At 59.3% G+C, this 17902-nt stretch overlaps 1 protein-coding gene across 2 annotated transcripts; it reads right to left on the bottom strand.

The window, feature by feature from the left end:
- Positions 1–2498: 2498 nt before the first annotated feature.
- LOC104578440 (calumenin) lies at positions 2499–17675 on the bottom strand. 2 transcript variants are annotated; one of them, XM_088537949.1, is made up of 6 exons: positions 17443–17675; positions 12990–13183; positions 6328–6494; positions 4637–4697; positions 4180–4379; positions 2499–2603 (listed from the first exon to the last, which is right to left on the bottom strand). In XM_088537949.1, the coding sequence occupies exons 1-6, from the start codon at positions 17673–17675 to the stop codon at positions 2499–2501; spliced, it is 960 nt and encodes a 319-aa protein (XP_088394075.1). The 2 variants fall into 2 exon arrangements, with proteins under 2 accessions (XP_088394075.1, XP_088394076.1); XM_088537950.1 differs by lacking the exon at positions 12990–13183 and adding an exon at positions 13253–13446.
- Positions 17676–17902: the final 227 nt, after the last annotated feature.

Genomic DNA, 17902 nt, shown 5'->3' on the forward strand with positions numbered 1-17902 from the left:
GATGAGCACCCAGCTATGGGGCTGGGGAGATGAGCCCCGGCTATGGGGCTGGGGGAGATGAGCCCCTGTCTATGGGGCTGGGGGGATGAGCACCCAGCTATGGGGCTGAGCACCCAGCTATGGGGCTGGGGGGGTGAGCACCGGCTGTGGGGCTGGGGGAGATGAGCACCCAGCTATGGGGCTGGGGAGGCTGAGCCCCTGTCTATGGGGCTGGGGGGATGAGCACCCAGCTGTGGGGCTGAGCCCCTGTCTATGGGGCTGGAGGGGGGATGAGCACCCAGCTATGGGGCTGGGGGGGCTGAGCCCCGGCTGTGGGGCTGAGCCCCTGTCTATGGGGCTGGGGGGTCTGAGCACCCATCTATGGGGCTGGGGGGGCTGAGCCCCTGTCTATGGGGCTGAGGGGGCTGAGCCCCATCTATGGGGCTGGGGGCCATGCCCCGTCTATGGGGCAGGGCTGGGGTTGAGCCGTGGGGCAGGGCTGGACCCGGGGGCACCAGGGCCGGGACCGCCCGGCCGTTCCCAGCCCCCCCCTTGGCTCCGCTCCCGGCACTTCCCGATGGAGCGGCGGCTCCGGCGGCTCCGCGGGGCGGCCGCGCTCCGTGTCCTTCCCGTGTCCTTCCCATTTCCTCCTGTGTCCTTCCCATGCATTCCCATGTGCTTCCCATGAGCTCCCTGTGCACTTCCCGTGCACTTCCCGTGCACTTCCTGCACATTTCCCATGTGCTTCCCATGCATTCCCATGTGCTTCCCATGCATTCCCATGTGCTTCCCATGCAGCTCCCATGAGCTTCCCATGAGCTCCCTGTGCGCTCCCAGCGTGCTTCCCACGTGCTTCCCATGTGTTTCCCATGTGCTTCCCGCATGGTCTCTGTGCACTTCCCATGCACTTCCCACCTTTCCCATGTGCCCCCCCGTGCATCCCATGTGCTTCCCATGCACTTCCCATGTGTGTCCCATGCACTTCCCTTCCACGTCCCATGCGCTTCCCTTCCACTTCCCATGCATTCTCATGCACTTCCCATGCATTCCCATGCGCTTCCCATGCATTCCCATGCACTTCCCATGCATTCCCATGTGCTTCCCATGCGCTTCCCATGCACTTCCCATGCATTCCCATGCGCTTCCCATGCATTCCCATGCACTTCCCTTCCACGTCCCATGCATTCCCATGCGCTTCCCATGTGCATCCCATGCACTTCCCTTCCACTTCCCATGCACTTCCCTTCCACTTCCCATGCATTCTCATGCACTTCCCATGCATTCCCATGCGCTTCCCATGCATTCCCATGCACTTCCCATGCATTCCCATGTGCTTCCCATGCATTCCCATGTGCTTCCCATGCGCTTCCCATGCACTTCCCATGCATTCCCATGTGCTTCCCACACACTTCCCATTCACCCTCCGCCCACCTGGGAGGTCCCTCCAATCCTTCCCATCCCCAACGCGGATCCAGGGACAAGCGAGGGACAGGGACATGGATAAGGATGGGGACAGGGACACAGGGACATGGGGACACGGACGGGCCGGAGCGGCGGGATGCGGCTCCGGATGGGAATGCGGCTCCGGACGGGATGCGGTTCCGGACGGGATGCGGCTCCCGTCGGGATGCGGCTCCATGGACACAACCCGGCTCTCGGTGTAACCGATTTATTGGGAGCCCCTTCCCGCTCCCCGCTCACACGCGGCCGGAATCGGATAAAACACAGGAAAACCGGGAAAGGCCCCCGGGAGGCTCCGGGGGACGGCGGCTCCGTGGGGACAATCCCCGGATCCGGAGCGCCGGGATGGGGGCCGCTGCGGCTCTTCCCGGCCGTATCCCGGGAATGCGGCGCCTCCGAGGCGGGAGAGCGCCGCCTTGGGAATACACGGAATAACAGGATACATAGGGAACACGGAGGCGCTTTCCCGGGAAGTCCGCGCGGCCGCAAATCCCCCCACGGAGCCCGGGATGCCGCCCCATCCGGCGGGATGTGCGGAGGCGCCGGGAACGCGCTCCGGAGCTGGGAATGCGCTCCGGAACCGGGAACGCACTCTGGAGCCGGCACTGGGAATGCGGTCCGGAGCCGGCGCCGGGAATGTGCTCCGGAGCTGGGAACGTGCTCTGGAGCCAGGGCCGGGAACACGCTCCGGAACCGGTGCCGGGAATGCGCTCCGGAGCTGGCACCGGGAACACGCTCCGGAGGCGGCACCGGGAATGCGCTCCGGAGCCGGGAACGCGCTCCGGAGCCGGCACTGGGAATGCGCTCCGGAGCCGGGAACGCGCTCCGGAGCCGGTCCTCTTGTTCTCCGGCTTTTTGCTCTCGAATCCGCGGAGCCGAGCGGAATTCCGAAGGGAAGGGGAGGCCGGGAGGCCGCGCGAGGGCTCCTTCCCGGCCTCGCATCGCTCCCTTCCCGTGGGATCGGAGCGGGATCGCCGGGATCGCCGGGAGCGCCCCGGACGCTCCGGATGCTCCGGGTGCTCCGGATGCTCCGGATGCTCCGGAGGCTCCGGAGGCTCCTAGAACTCGTCGTGCCGGGCCAGGGCCTCCCCGAAATCCGTGGCCTGGCTGCCCACGAACAGGTCGTGTTTGGAGACGATCTCGTCCCGCGTGAGGCGGCCGTCCTGCGGGAACGGGAATGGGAACGGGAATGGGAACGGGAACGGGAGAATGGGAAAGGGAGAATGGGAATAGGAGAATGGGAATGGGAATGGGAGAATGGGAATGGGAATGGGAATGGGAGAATGGGAGCGGGAATGGGAATGAGAATGGGAAAGGGAGAATGGGAATGGGAACGGGAGCGGGAATGGGAGTGGGAGTAGGAATGGGAACAGCAATGGGAATGGGAGAATGGGAGAATGGGAGAATGGGAGTGGGAACGGAGCGGGAATGGGAATGGGAGAATAGGAGAGGGAACGGGAACAGGAGTGGGAACAGGAGCAGGAATGGGAACGGGAATGGGAGTGGGAGCAGGAATGTGAGTGGGAATGTGAGCAGGATGGAGCCGGGATGGGGTCGGGATGGAGCCGGGATGGAGCCGGGATGGGGCCGGGATGGAGCCGGGATGGAGCCGGGACGGGGTCGGGATGGGGTCGGGACGGGGTCGGGATGGGGCCGGGATGGAGCCGGGATGGGGCCGGGATGGAGCCGGGATGGGGCCGGGACGGGGTCGGGATGGGGCCGGGATGGGACCGGGATGGGGCCGGGACGGGGTCGGGATGGGGCCGGGATGGGACCGGGATGGGGTCGGGCCGCCCCGCAGACCCTGCGGCTGCTCCGTAGGGATGGGGAGATCCCAGGGAGAGATTCCCCTTCCCGAGGGAACCAGCCCCGCGGGGGGCCAAGGGAGGCGGGAATGCGGCGCTCCCGGCGGCTCCATGGGATCCGTGTGTCCCGCATCCTGCATCCCGCATTCCCGCATCCTCCATCCCACATCCTGCATCCCACATCCCACATTCCCGCATCCCACACCTCACATCCCGCATCCCACATCCCGCGTCCCGCATCCCGTGTCCCGCATCCTGTATCCCGCGTCCCGCATCCGTATCCCACATCCCGCATTCCTGTACCCCACATCCCGCATCCCACATCCCGCATCCCGCATCCCACATCCCGCATCCCACATCCCGCATCCCGTATCCCATATCCCGTATCCCATATCCCGTATCCCATATCCCGTATCCCATATCCCGCATCCCATATCCCTCATCCCATATCCCGCATCCCGCATCCCACATCCCGCATCCCACATCCCTCATTCCGCATCCTCCATCCCACATCCCACATCCCGCATTCCTGCACCCCGCACCCCGCATCCCGCATCCCCCATCCTGCATCCGCATCCCACATCATCCTGCATCCCGTATCCCACATCCCACATCTCACATCCCCCATCCCGCATTCCCACATCCCACATCCCGCATCCCCCATCCCACATCCCGCATCCACATCCCACATCCTGCATCCCGCATCCACATCCCACATCCCGCATCCACATCCCACATCCCGCATCCCACATCCACATCCCACATCCCGCATCCCACATCCCGCACTCCGCACCTCGTATCCCGCATCCCGTATCCTGCATCCCGTATCCCGCATCCCGCACCCCACACCCCACATCCCGCATCCCCATCCCCGATCCCGATCCCGCATCCCGATCCCGGATCCCGATCCCGCATCCCGATCCCGCTCCCGCACCTTGTCCTGGTCGGACTCGTAGACCAGGTGCCGGGCCTCGGCCTCGGCGTGGTCGTAATCCGTGGGCAGGATCCAGTCCTTGGTCTCCTCCTGGTCCATTTTGCCGTCCCGGTTCTTATCCCGGAATTCCACAAACTGCTCCCGCTCCGTCTTCACCCACTCGGGCTCGTCCGTGTCGCCGTCGTGGCTGTACATGTCACCTGGAGCGGGGACACCCGGCGCCGCCTGTAGCTCCAACAGCCGCCCGGCACCGGCTGTACCTTCCCTTTGGGATCGGGATTGGGATCCACCGCTCGGAGCCTCCTCCCTTCCCTTGGGATCCCCCCTGCGCTCCGCGTTCCGGAGCCCTCATCCCGGCTTCCCGCGGGGGATCCCATTGGAGCCGGCGGATCCGGAGCAGACGCTCCCGTCCGTCGGGACGGCGGCATTCCCGGCGTTCCCGGCATTCCCGGCTCACCGATGTACTCCTCCAGGTCGATGAAGCCGTCCCCGTTCTTGTCGATGTCCTCCATGGTCTCCTGCAAGGATCGGGATGCGTGAGCCGGGATCGGAGCGGCGGCTCCGCAAGGAGAGGCCCCCGGCACCGGGAAGGGCGGCCCGGAGCGCCGGGATGCAGGGAATGCGCCCGGGAAGCGCCCGCAGCCTCCTGGCATGGCCCCTTCCCATGGGAACAGGCGGGAGTATCCACGGGTGCCCTCCTGGCATGGCCCATTCCCATGGGAACACACAGCAGCACCCGGAGGTGCCTGCAGAGCCGGGAATGGGGCCACTTGGGGCCACTCGGGACCATTGGGGGACACTTGGGGACACTCAGGGCCACTTGGGGAAACTTGGGGACACTGGGGACCACTCGGGGACACTGGGGGGCATTCAGGGACACTCAGGGCCACTGGGGGCCACTCGGAACCACTGGGGGCCACTGGGAGACACTGGGGGACACTCAGGGCCACTCAGGGACACTGGGGGCCACTTGGGGACACTGGGGGCCACCCAGGGAAACTTGGGGCCACTCAGGGCCACTCAGGGCCATTCAGGGACACTCAGGGCCACTGGGGGCCACTGGGGGCCACTCAGGGCCACTTGGGACCACTCAGGGACACTCAGGGACACTTGGGGACACTTGGGGACACTTGAGGACACTCGAGGACACTTGGGGACACTGGGGGCCACTTGGGGCCACTCAGAGCCACTCACGGCCACTTGGGGACACTCAGGAACACTCGGGGCCACTGGGGGACACTTGGGCACACTGGGGGACACTAAAGGCCACTCAAGGCCACTCAGGGCCACTGGGGGACACTCGAGGCCAATCAGGGCCACTGGGGGATACTCGGGACCACCCAGGGCCACTCGGGGCCACTGGGGGCCACTCGAGGCCAATCGGGCACACTCGGGGCCACTGGGGGCCACTCGGGGACACTTGGGGACACTGGGGGCCACTCGGGGACACTGAGAGTCACTCAGGGCCACTCGGGGATACTGGGGGACACTGGGGGCCACTCAGGGCCACTCGGGGCCACCGGGGGCCACTTGGGGCCACTGGGAGACACCGGGGGACACTCAGGACCACTCGAGGACACTGGGGGCCACTTGGGGACACTGGGGGCCACTTGGGGCCACTGGGGCACACTCGGGGGACACTCGGAGACACTCGGAGACACTGGGGGACACTTGGGGCCACTCGGGGACACTCGGGGCCACTCGGGGCCACTCAGGGCCACTGGGGGCCACTGGGGGCACTCGGGGACACTCGGAGACACTGGGGGACACTTGGGGACACTCGGGGCCACTCGGGGCCACTCAGGGACACTCAGGGCCACTGGGGGCCACTGGGGGCACTTGGGGCCACTCGGGGCCACTGGGGGACACTAGGGGCCACTCAGGGCCACTTGGGACCACTCAGGGACACTTGGGGCCACTCGGAGACACTGGGGGACACTCCAGGCCAATCAGGGCCACTGGGGGCCACTCGGGACCACCCAGGGACACTTGGGGACACTTGGGGACACCGGGGGACACTTGGGAACACTGGAGGCCACTCAGGACCACTTGGGGACACTGGATGCCACTCAGGACCACTCGGGACCACCCAGGGACACTTGGGGACACTTGGGGACACCGGGGGACCCCGGGGCCCCCGCGTGGCACCTGCACCACGATGTCCTTCATGTGCTCGTACTCCTCGGGGTGCAGGAAGGCCGTGAACTCCTCCTTGGTGGCCGCCAGGTCCCCGTCCGCGTCGGCGCGCCGGAAGCGCCGCTCGTCCCGCACCATCATCTGCCGGTAGTTGAATCCGTCGTCGGGATCGGGATCGTCTGCGCACACACGGAGCCGCCGCGTCAGCCGGACGACGCGCGGGACAACCGGCCGCCGCCTGTTGTTGCCGCCGCGTTTCGGGGGGGCTCGCGGCATTCCCGGCCCCTGGAACGCCGCTCCGGGGCCCGGAGCGCTATTCCGGGACGGGAATGCGTAAGCGGATCCGGCTGCTTTGTGGCTCTTTTGTCACCCGGAGCTTTGGGGAACACCCTGGACACGCACAGGTTGCAGCAACAGTCAGACCCGGTGGAAAACCGGGATCTCACAATCCCATCCGCCTCCGGAACAGCGGGATCAAGGCCGATAAATACCGGTCAACAAGGGGATTTGACATCCCGGTTAATCCCGTTGCTCCCGCTGAACCTTTGCCTTTAAAAGCCGAGTTCATCCCGTCGGATCACCGGGATTTTAGCACCTTTCTGGGCGGGATTTTGGCACCTCCAAAGGGGATTGATCCGGAAAACCCCGGGCCCCAACGCGGCTCCTGTTGGCGTCGGTGCCGAACATGGAAAGAGCCGCGTTTCTTCCCAAAACACCCGGTTTTCCCGGGAATGGCTGTTGCTGGAACAGTCCCTGCTGGGCTGCGGGAGGGTTCGCTCCTTTTTTTCCCAAGTTTTCTCCCAAAAGTTTGCAGTTACGGACACAAAAGTGTCGGGATTTACTTGCTGGCACCAAGGAGATGCCGGGATGAGTTTCACTCCGGGAAATAACTCGGGAATCCGCACGGATGAAGGGAAGGGCTTTGGGAAGCGGCAGGGAAGCGAAGCCGGGAGCCCCCGGGATCGGACAATGCCGGGATTTGGGATTCTGGTTTGAGGACAGAGCAGTGACAATGGAGCCGGTGGCACTGAGGAGCGGAACGGCGGGGTCGGGTCCTCATTTTGGGGTGATTTTAAGGGATTTTCGCTCCGAGGAGGAGCTCTCGTCTATCCGTTATCCCGGCGCCGGCTCCCTGCGGATAGGGTGGGAGCCGCGGAGGGATTGAGCCTGTGCACGCCGGAATTCCGAGGGAAAAGGGATTGGGAGCAGCGCGGGGCCGGGGGGAAAGGGGGAATGTGGCATCAAGGTGACAAAGGGGAATGTGGCATCAAGGTGACAAAGGGGAATGTGGCATCAAGGTGACAAAGAGGAGCGTGGCATCAAGGTGACAAAGGGGGAGTGTTGTACTGGGGTGACAAAGGAGGAATGTGACATCAAGGTGACAAATGGGGAGCATTGCATTGGGGTGACAAAAGGGGGAGTGTTGAATTGGGGTGGCAAAGGGGAATGTGACATCAGGGTGACAAAGGGGAACGTTACATCGGGGTGACAAAGAGGAGCGTGGCATCAAGGTGACAAAGGGGGAGTGTGGCATTGGGGTGACAAAGGGGGAGTGTGGCATTGGGGTGACAAAGGGGACTGTTGTATCAGGGTGACAAAAGGGGAGTGTTGCATTGGGGTGACAACGGGCAGCGTTGCATTGGGGTGACAAAAAGGGGAGTGTTGTATTGGGGTGACAAAGGAGGAATGTGACATCAAGGTGACAAATGGGGAGCGTTGCATTGGGGTGACAAAGGGGGAATGTGGCATTGGGGTGACAAAAGGCAGGGTTGCATTGAGGTGACAAAGCGGAGTGTGGCACTGCGGTGACAAAGGGGGCATGTGGCATCGGGGTGACAGAAGGGAGCGTGGCATTGGGGTGACAAAGCAGAGCGTTGTATTGGGGTGACAAAGAGGGAATGTGACATCAAGGTGACAAATGGGGAGCGTTGCATTGGGGTGACAAAAGGGGAGTGTTGTGCTGGGGTGACAAAGGGGAGCGTGGCATTAGGGTGACAAAGGACGAATGTGGCATCGGGGTGACAAAGGGGGAGCGTTGAATCGGGGTGACAAAAGGGGGAATGTGGCATTGGGGTGACAAATGGGGAGCATTGCATTGGGGTGACAAAAGGGGGAGTGTTGCATTGGGGTGGCAAAGGGGAATGTGACATCAGGGTGACAAAGGGGAACGTGGCATCGGGGTGACAAAGAGGAGCGTGGCATCGAGGTGACAAAGGGGGAGCGTTGCATTGGGGTGACAAAAGGCAGGGTTGCATTGAGGTGACAAAGCGGAGTGTGGCACTGCGGTGACAAAGGGGGCATGTGGCATCGGGGTGACAAAAGGGAGCGTGGCATTGGGGTGACAAAGCAGAGCGTTGTATTGGGGTGACAAAGGGGGAATGTGACATCAAGGTGACAAATGGGGAGCGTTGCATTGGGGTGACAAAAGGGGCAGTGTTGCATTGGGGTGGCAAAGGGGAATGTGACATCAGGGTGACAAAGGGGAACGTGACATCGGGGTGACAAAGAGGAGCGTGGCATCAAGGTGACAAAGGGGGAGTGTGGCATTGGGGTGACAAAGGGGACTGTTGTATCAGGGTGACAAAAGGGGATTGTTGCATTGGGGTGACAACGGGCAGCGTTGCATTGGGGTGACAAAGGAGGAATGTGACATCAAGGTGACAAATGGGGAGCATTGCATTGGGGTGACAAAAGGGGGAGTGTTGCATTGGGGTGACAACGGGCAGCGTTGCATTGGGGTGACAAAAAGGGGAGTGTTGTACTGGGGTGACAAAGGACGAATGTGGCATTGGGGTGACAAAGGGGGAGCGTTGAATCGGGGTGACAAAAGGGGGAATGTGGCATCAAGGTGACAAAGGGGGAGCATTGCATTGGGGTGACAAAAGGGGGAATGTGGCATTGGGGTGACAAAAGGCAGGGTTGCATTGAGGTGACAAAGCGGAGTGTGGCACTGCGGTGACAAAGGGGGCATGTGGCATCGGGGTGACAAAAGGGAGCGTGGCATTGGGGTGACAAAGCAGCGCGTTGTATTGGGGTGACAAAGGGGGAATGTGACATCAAGGTGACAAATGGGGAGCGTTGCATTGGGGTGACAAAAGGGGAGCGTGGCATCGCGGTGACAAAGGAGGAACGTGGCATCGCGGTGACAAGTGGCCACGTTCCCAGGACATTCCCAGCCGGATTACGGGATCTGCCCATTCCTTGGACACCGGACAAGCTCCGCGGGGGCCTCTCCGGGGCCGGGAAGAGAACGGGTTTCCCGGGATGTGCCGGGGCGCTCCGGGCGCTGCAACGGGGCTTTGGGGACATTCCCAGCGGATTTCGCTTTTCCCCTCGGGATTTTTACCCTTTTACGACATCCTGCACCTGCAGGCCATAAATCTTCCCAAACGCCTCCGGGATGAGCCCTTCTCCCCCCCTTAATCCCCAATTTTAAGCACAGATTCCGCTTTTTCCCGAGATCGGGAGTTCTTGGGGCTCCCTAAACATTCCCTTTGGAATCCCTCCGATCCCGTCGGAGCCCCGAGGAGCAGGAAAACCGGGGGCTTTAAGCGCCCGTTCCGAAAGCTCCGGAGCAGCCGGCCGCGCTCCATACATCCCGCGGAGCAGCTGACTATCTTTGGAAATATTTAGCAAATTCCGTTTTATTTCATGCTTTGGGGATGGAGCTCATCCTACCATATATGTCGGCGTTCCAGGAGGCCGGAACAGCTGCCAGCGGGATGGGACGGGCTTTGCCAGGGATTTAACCCCCGGGGGGATCCGCGGCTCCGCACGGGGGTTTCGAGCAGCTCCCTCTCCGCAGGCTCCCGCTTTTTTTGCCCAAAAAGGCCCATTTTGGGGGTCTAAAGCTGGGATTCGCAGCGTGCACAGGCTCGGGAATTCCTAGGGATCGCCGCTGTTTTCGCGGCTCCCGAAATCCGGGCTTAAAGCACTTAAAAGCAGGGAACAAGAGGGGGCCCCGTAGGCGTTGGCCCCGTAAATGACTGCCCAAATTGCAGGATTCGGCCCCAAAACCAATGAAAAAAGCAGAGTTGCGGGTGCCCTTCGATGGTGCCACCAAATTGGGGACAAGGACGAGGAGGAGGAGGAGGAGGAGGAAGTCAACGGGGGTGCAGGGCGAAACAGGCACCAAATAATGTGCCCAAGGGCAGGAATTTGAGGGGGATTTGGGGCTTTTGGCTCCCCAAACAACGTCCTCGAGGGTAGAAACTGGGGGTGGTTTTGGGGGCAGGTTTGGGGGGTTTTGGCTCACCAAAAAATGGGCTCAAGGGCAGGAATTTGAGGCGGATTTGGGGGGTTTTGGCTTCCCAGACGTGCCCAAGGGCAGGAATTTGGGGCAAATTTGCCGTTTTTGGCTCCCCAGACCTGCCCAAGAGCAGGAATTTGGGGTAATTTTGCCGTTTTTGGATCCCCAAATGTGCCCAAGAGCAGGAATTTGGGGCGGATTTGACATTTTTACTCCCCCAAACTGCCCGAGAGCAGGAATTTGAGGCGGATTTAGGTTTTTGGCTCCCCAAACATGCCCGAGAGCAGGAATCGGGGGCAGATTGGGCATTTTTTGCTCCCCAACTGTGCCCAAGAGCAGGAATTTGAGGCAGATTTGCCGTTTTTGGCTCCCCAAACATGCCCAAGGGCAGGAATTAGGGGCAGATTGGGCATTTTTGGCTCCCCAGCTGTGCCCGAGGGCAGGAATTTGAGGTGGACTTGGGTTTTTGGCTCCCCAAACGTGCCCGAGGGCAGGAATTTGAGGCGGATTTGCCCTTTTTGGCTCCCCAAAACTGCCCAAGAGCAGGAATTTGGGTCAGATTTGCCATTTTTGGCTCCCCAAAACTGCCCAAGAGCAGGAATTTGGGGCAGATTTGCCCTTTTTGGCTCCCCAGCCATGCCCAAGAGCAGGAATTTGAGGCGAATTTGGGTTTTTGGCTCCCCAGACTTGCTCAAGAGCAGGATTTGGGGGTGGATTGGTTTTTGGCTCCCCAGCTGTGCCCAAGAGCAGGAATTTGAGGCAGATTTGCCATTTTTGGCTCCCAAAACGTGCCCGAGGGCAGGAATTCGGGGCAGATTGGGCATTTTTGGCTCCCCAAACCTGCCCAAGGGCAGGAATTTGGGGCAGATTTGCAATTTTTGGCTCCCCAGCCGTGCCCAAGAGCAGGAATTTGAGGCGGATTTGCCGGTTTTGGCTCCCCAGACGTGCCCAAGAGCAGGATTTGGGGGCAGATTTGCCGTTTTTGGCTCCCTAGCCATGCCCAAGGGCAAGATTTTGGGGCAGATTTGCCGTTTTTGGCTCCCCAGCCATGCCCAAGAGCAGGAATTTGGGTCAGATTTGCCATTTTTGGCTCCTCAAACCTGCCCAAGAGCAGGAATTTGGGGCAGATTTGCCCTTTTTGGCTCCCCAGCCATGCCCAAGAGCAGGAATTTGAGGCGAATTTGGGTTTTTGGCTCCCCAGACCTGCCCAAGAGCAGGAATTTGGGTCAGATTTGCCATTTTTGGCTCCCCAGCCATGCCCAAGAGCAGAAATTTGAGGCAGATTTGGGTTTTTGGCTCCCCAGCCGTGCCCAAGAGCAGGATTTGGGTCGGATTTGCCGTTTTTGGCTCCCAAAACGTGCCCGAGGGCAGGAATTCGGGGCAGATTGGGCATTTTTGGCTCCTCAGCTGTGCCCAAGGGCAGGAATTTGGGGCAGATTTGCAATTTTTGGCTCCCCAAAACTGCCCAAGAGCAGGAATTTGGGGCAGATTTGCCCTTTTTGGCTCCCCAGCCATGCCCAAGAGCAGGAATTTGAGGCGAATTTGGGTTTTTGGCTCCCCAGACTTGCTCAAGAGCAGGATTTGGGGGTGGATTGGTTTTTGGCTCCCCAGCTGTGCCCAAGAGCAGGAATTTGAGGCAGATTTGCCATTTTTGGCTCCCAAAACGTGCCCGAGGGCAGGAATTCGGGGCAGATTGGGCATTTTTGGATCCCCAAACGTGCCCGAGGGCAGGAATTTGGGGTGGATTTGCCATTTTTGGCTCCTCAGCTGTGCCCAAGGGCAGGAATTTGGGGCAGATTTGCAATTTTTGGCTCCCCAGCCGTGCCCAAGAGCAGGAATTTGAGGCGGATTTGCCGTTTTTGGCTCCCCAGACGTGCCCAAGAGCAGGATTTGGGGGCAGATTTGCCATTTTTGGCTCCCTAGCCATGCCCAAGGGCAAGATTTTGGGGCAGATTTGCCCTTTTTGGCTCCCCAAACCTGCCCAAGAGCAGGAATTTGGGTCAGATTTGCCCTTTTTGGCTCCCCAAACCTGCCCAAGAGCAGGAATTTGGGTCAGATTTGCCATTTTTGGCTCCCCAAACCTGCCCAAGAGCAGGAATTTGAGGTGGATTTGCCGTTTTTGGCTCCCCAGACGTGCCCAAGAGCAGGATTTGGGGGCAGATTTGCCGTTTTTGGCTCCCTAGCCATGCCCAAGGGCAAGATTTTGGGGCAGATTTGCCCTTTTTGGCTCCCCAAACCTGCCCAAGAGCAGGAATTTGGGTCAGATTTGGGTTTTTGGGCTCCCCAGCCGTGCCCAAGAGCCGGATTTGGGGGCAGATTTGCCATTTTCAGCTCCCCAGCCATGCCCGAGGGCAGGAATCCGGGGGCGCATCCGCCGTTCCGGGCTCCCTCCGGCTCTCCCGCTCCGTGCCTCCGTCGCCCTTACCGAGGTAAGTGCCATATGTCACGTTTCTGTACTCATCCCAGGACACCAGGCCGTCTCGGTTCAGGTCAAAGTCCTGCCACTGCCGCTCAACACTGTCATACACGTATTTCTTCTGGGCCTTCTTAATCCAGGCTTTGAGCTCCCCCTCCGTCACAAACCCATCCTTATCCGTGTCTATCTTAGCTACAATCATTCTGCGAGACAAAACAGGAGGTTTCACGCGGCGGCTCCGCAACGGGATCGTCCCAAGAGCGGGGACCTACCTAGGATGTAGCCGTAGGTGGCATTTTTATACTCGTCCCAAGAAATGAGGCCGTCCTCATTGAGGTCGTGCCCTTTCCACTGGCGCTCGACATCCTCGAATATCCAGCGCTTTTGGGCAAATTTTATCCAGGCTTTGAGCTCGTCCACAGTGACAAACCCGTCTTTGTCTTCATCTATTTTACTTACAATCTTTCTGTAGGGAATGCAGAGAAATCCGGGACAAGTTAAGGGGAACGGGGCGCCGCGGCGGCACCGGGGCCGCTTTGGTGGCACCGTCACCGAGGTGCCACTTGGTGCCACCTTCGGTGGCCGTCGCGCGCTGCTTTGGGTGCAGAAAGCGGCGTTTTCACCCAGCTGCATCCTTCGGGAGTCCTTTTTCCGGCTGGTTTTGCCCCAAAAACCCCCCCGTGGCGGCTTTCCCGCTGCAAAGCGGGAGCGGGACAAGCGGAGGCTGCGGATGCGGGAAATGCGGGAATCGCAGCTGCAGCGCGCATGGAAAAGCCGCCCGCATCCCGGCGGCCGCCGATCCGGGTATTTTTAGCAGCAGCTGCCAGGAAAAGCCCCTGGAATGCGGAGCGCTCCGAGGGGCCGGCCGGGAAGCGGGAACGGCTTCTCCCTCCATCCCGGCGTTCCCGGGAGCGCTCGGGATGCGGCCGTGGCCGGAGCCCCCGGTTTGGGGTTTTCCTTCCCCGTTTGGTTTCCGTGATCCCAAAGCGGCTCCCGCGTTCGGGAATGCCGGAGCCACCCCCTGGAGCGGGAACGCTCCGGAGTTTTCCGTGCCGGATCCCGCACGGAAGAGACGGCAACGACCATCCCAACCTGCAACCTGAGTGGGGTTAAATGAGCTAAAGAGAGCTAGTTAGAGAGAGCTAGAGTTAGTTAAAAAGAGTTAGAGCTAGTTAAATAGAGCTAGTTAAACAGAGCTAGAGTTAAATAGAATTAGAGCTAGTTAAATAGAACTAGAGTTAAATAGAATTAGAGCTAGTTAAATAGAGCTAGTTAAACAGAGCTAGAGTTAAATAGAATTAGAGCTAGTTAAATAGAGCTAGTTAAACAGAGCTAGAGTTAAATAGAATTAGAGCTAGTTAAATAGAGCTAGTTAAACAGAGCTAGAGTTAAATAGAATTAGAGCTAGTTAAATAGAACTAGAGTTAAATAGAATTAGAGCTAGTTAAATAGAGCTAGTTAAACAGAGCTAGAGTTAAATAGAATTAGAGCTAGTTAAATAGAGCTAGTTAAATAGAGCTAGAGTTAAATAGAATTAGAGCTAGTTAAATAGAACTAGAGTTAAATAGAATTAGAGCTAGTTAAATAGAGCTAGTTAAATAGAGCTAGAGTTAGAGCTAGTTAAATAGAGCTAAATAGAGCTAGAGTTAGTTAAAAAGAGTTAGAGCTAGTTAAATACAGCTAGTTAAATAGAGCTAGAGCTAGTCAAACAGAGCTATTTAAATAGAGCTAGTTAAATAGAGCTAAATAGATTAAATAGTTAAATAGAGTTAGAGTTAAATAATAGAGCTAGTTAAGTAGAGCTAAATAGATTAAAGAGTAGAGCTAATAGATTAAATAGTAGAGCTAAATAGCTAGAGTTAAATAGAGTTAGAGTTAAATAGAGCTAATTAAATAGAACTAAATAGAGTTAAATAGTTAAATAGAGCTAAATAGAGTTAGTTAAATAGAGTTAGAGCTAGTTAGTTAAATAGACCTAAATAGAGCTAAACAGAGTTAAATAATAGAGCTAGCTAAATAATAGAGCTAGCTAAATAGAGTTAAACAGAGCTAGTTAAATAGTTAGCTAAATAGAGCTAAATAGATTAAGCAGAGCTAAATAGAGTTAAATAGAGCTAAATAGAACTAGTTAAATAGAGCTAGTTAGAGTTAGTTAAATAGAGCTAGTTAAATAGAGCTAAATAAAGTTAAATAGATTAAATAGAGTTAAACAGAGCTAAATAGGATTAAACTGGGTTAAATTGCGCTTTGAGGCTTTGTGGTTTCACAAGGGATTTGCTTCCAAACACAAGGATGTGCCAAGGATGATCCCGGGAACACGGGGCCTTTTCCCTCCCGCTCTTCCCTTATCCCGAGGCAGCGGATTCCCCAAATCCCGCAGCCTTCGACGGGAAGCGGCCGGCGCCGGGAATCCCGTCGTGCCAGAAAACGGCGGGATCGGCACAAAAACGGGATCCTGGGGCAGCAAACGCTTCCCTGGAGGGAAAAATCCGTGGAAAACGAGGCTCTGCCCTTGGAGCAGGGATATGGACTGCGGAAAGGCTGAGGTAATTGTGGGAATTTACCAAAAAACGGGTTTTATGGGACGCCCCATGGAAAGTCTGAGGCGGCGCCGCTTCCCGGGCAGCTTTTCCAGCAGAAAACGCGGCAGAACAATGGGATTAGGAGGCAGAGCCGTGACGGAGCGGCCGGAACGCGGCGCCGGGACGGATTTGGGGGATTTTTCCCAGGAAAAGCAGCGGGTTTGGAGCGGCTGCTTCCCTCGCTCGTGTCCAAGAGAGCAGAGGGGCTGGATCAGGAGGAATCCTTGGGATTTGCTCCCTCCCAGGGCAGGGAATCGGCCTCCGTTTGCAATTCCAGGGGGAATAGGAGTTACGGAGCTGGAATCTGCCTTTGGGAAGGAGGGCTCGGAGCCCTCTCCAATGGGAGGGTGTCCCGAAGCGGGCGCCGCAAAGGGAATTCCCAAAGGGAATACCGCTCCGGCGGCTGGAAATTCCCGGCAGCGGGAATCGCGGAGCCGGGCGCAGTGGAGCACCCTGTCCTCGCCATTCCCAGCAGGAAGCAGTGGGACGTTCCCTGTCCTCGCTGTTCCCAGCAGGAAGCAGTGGGACATTCCCTGTCCTCGCCATTCCCGGCAGGAAGCAGCGGGACGTTCCCTGTCCTTACTGTTCCCGTGAGGAAGTGGCGGGACATTCCCTGTCCTCGTTGTTCCCGGCAGGAAGCAGCAGGACGTTCCCTGTCCTCGCCATTCCCAGCAGGAAGCAGCGGGACATTCCCTGTCCTCACCATTCCCGGCAGGAAGCAGCGGGACATTCCCTGTCCTCGCCATTCCCGACAGGAAGCAGCAGGACGTTCCCTGTCCTCGCCATTCCCAGCAGGAAGCAGCGGGATGTTCCCTGTCCTCGCCATTCCCGTGAGGAAGCAGCAGGACATTCCCTGTCCTCGCCGTTCCGGGAGGAAGCAGCGGGATGTTCCCTGTCCTCGCCATTCCCGGCAGGAGGCAGCAGGACATTCCCTGTCCTCGCCGTTCCCGGCAGGAGGCAGCAGGACATTCCCTGTCCTCGCCATTCCCGGCAGGAAGCAGCGGGACGTTCCCTGTCCTCATTGTTCCCGGCAGGAAGCAGCAGGACATTCCCTGTCCTCACCATTCCCAGTAGGAAGCAGCGGGATGTTCCCTGTCCTCACCATTCCCAGTAGGAAGCAGTGGGACGTTCCCTGTCCTCGCCGTTCCCGGCAGGAAGCAGCAGGACATTCCCTGTCCTCGCCGTTCCCGGCAGGAAGCAGCGGGACATTCCCTGTCCTCGCCGTTCCGGGAGGAAGCAGCGGGATGTTCCCTGTCCTCACCATTCCCAGGAGGAAGCAGCAGGACATTCCCTGTCCTCACCATTCCCGGCAGGAAGCAGTGGGACATTCCCCATCCTCGCCGTTCCGGGAGGAAGCAGCAGGATGTTCCCTGTCCCTGCCATTCCTGGCAGGAAGCAGCGGGACATTCCCCATCCTCAGGAATTCCCATCTCCTTCCAAACCGGGCTGAGGAATAGAATGGGAGTGGGATCCGAGCGATCCCAGGGCCCTTCCAGGCTCCATCCAGTGGGATTCACGCTCAGCAGGGCGATGCCCACCCACATTCCCACATATCCCTCTCCAAGAGCCGCAAACGAACGGGAGCAAGTGATGATTGTGGTGCTCAGCAACGTGCGAATCCCATGGGAAGGGGCATTCCCGGGAATCATGGAATCATGGAATGCTGAAGGTTGGAAGGGAGCTCTAGGGATCACCCAGTCCAACCCCTCTGCACACACAGGGTCACCTAGAGCACGTGGCACAGGACTGCGTCCAAGCGGGTTGGAGATCTCCGGAGAAGGAGACTCCACAACCTCTCCGGGCAGCCCGTTCCAGCGCTCCGGCACCCTGGAATTTTTTCCCGAAGTTCCCGCGGCGGTTTCGGAATGGGAATCGCTCACCCCAGGCGCTCCTTGCTCTCCTCCGGCGTGAGCTGCTCGAAGCTCTTGGCCTCGTCGGCGCCCAGGAAGGCGTCGTGGTCGTAGTCGAAGCTCTTGGCGTCGTCGTGCGCCCGCGCGCTCAGCGGCGCCTCCTGGTGCACCCGCTCCTTGCGCTCCGTGGGCTTCGCGGAGGATCCCGGCGGGAACGCGCACACGGACACGGACACGCACAGCAGGAGCCGCGGGAGGAGCATGATCCCGGGAGCTGCGGAGGGAAGGGAAGAGCATTAGGAGGGTGGGAATGGGGGGAGCCGCGGGATGCGCGTGGGGATCCCGGGAGCTGCGGAGGGAAGGGAAGAGCGTTAGGAGGGTGGGAATGGGGGGAGCTGCGGGATGTGCATCGGGATCCCAGGGAGCTGCAGGATGAGCATGGGGATCCCGGGAGCTGCGGAGGGAACGGAGAGCGTTAGGAGGGTGGGAA

Source organism: Tinamus guttatus, unplaced genomic scaffold (genome assembly GCF_059628265.1).
Source record: "Tinamus guttatus ecotype Peru unplaced genomic scaffold, ASM5962826v1 Tinamus_guttatus_pri_ptg000911l, whole genome shotgun sequence".
Classification (NCBI taxonomy): Eukaryota; Metazoa; Chordata; class Aves; order Tinamiformes; family Tinamidae; genus Tinamus; species Tinamus guttatus.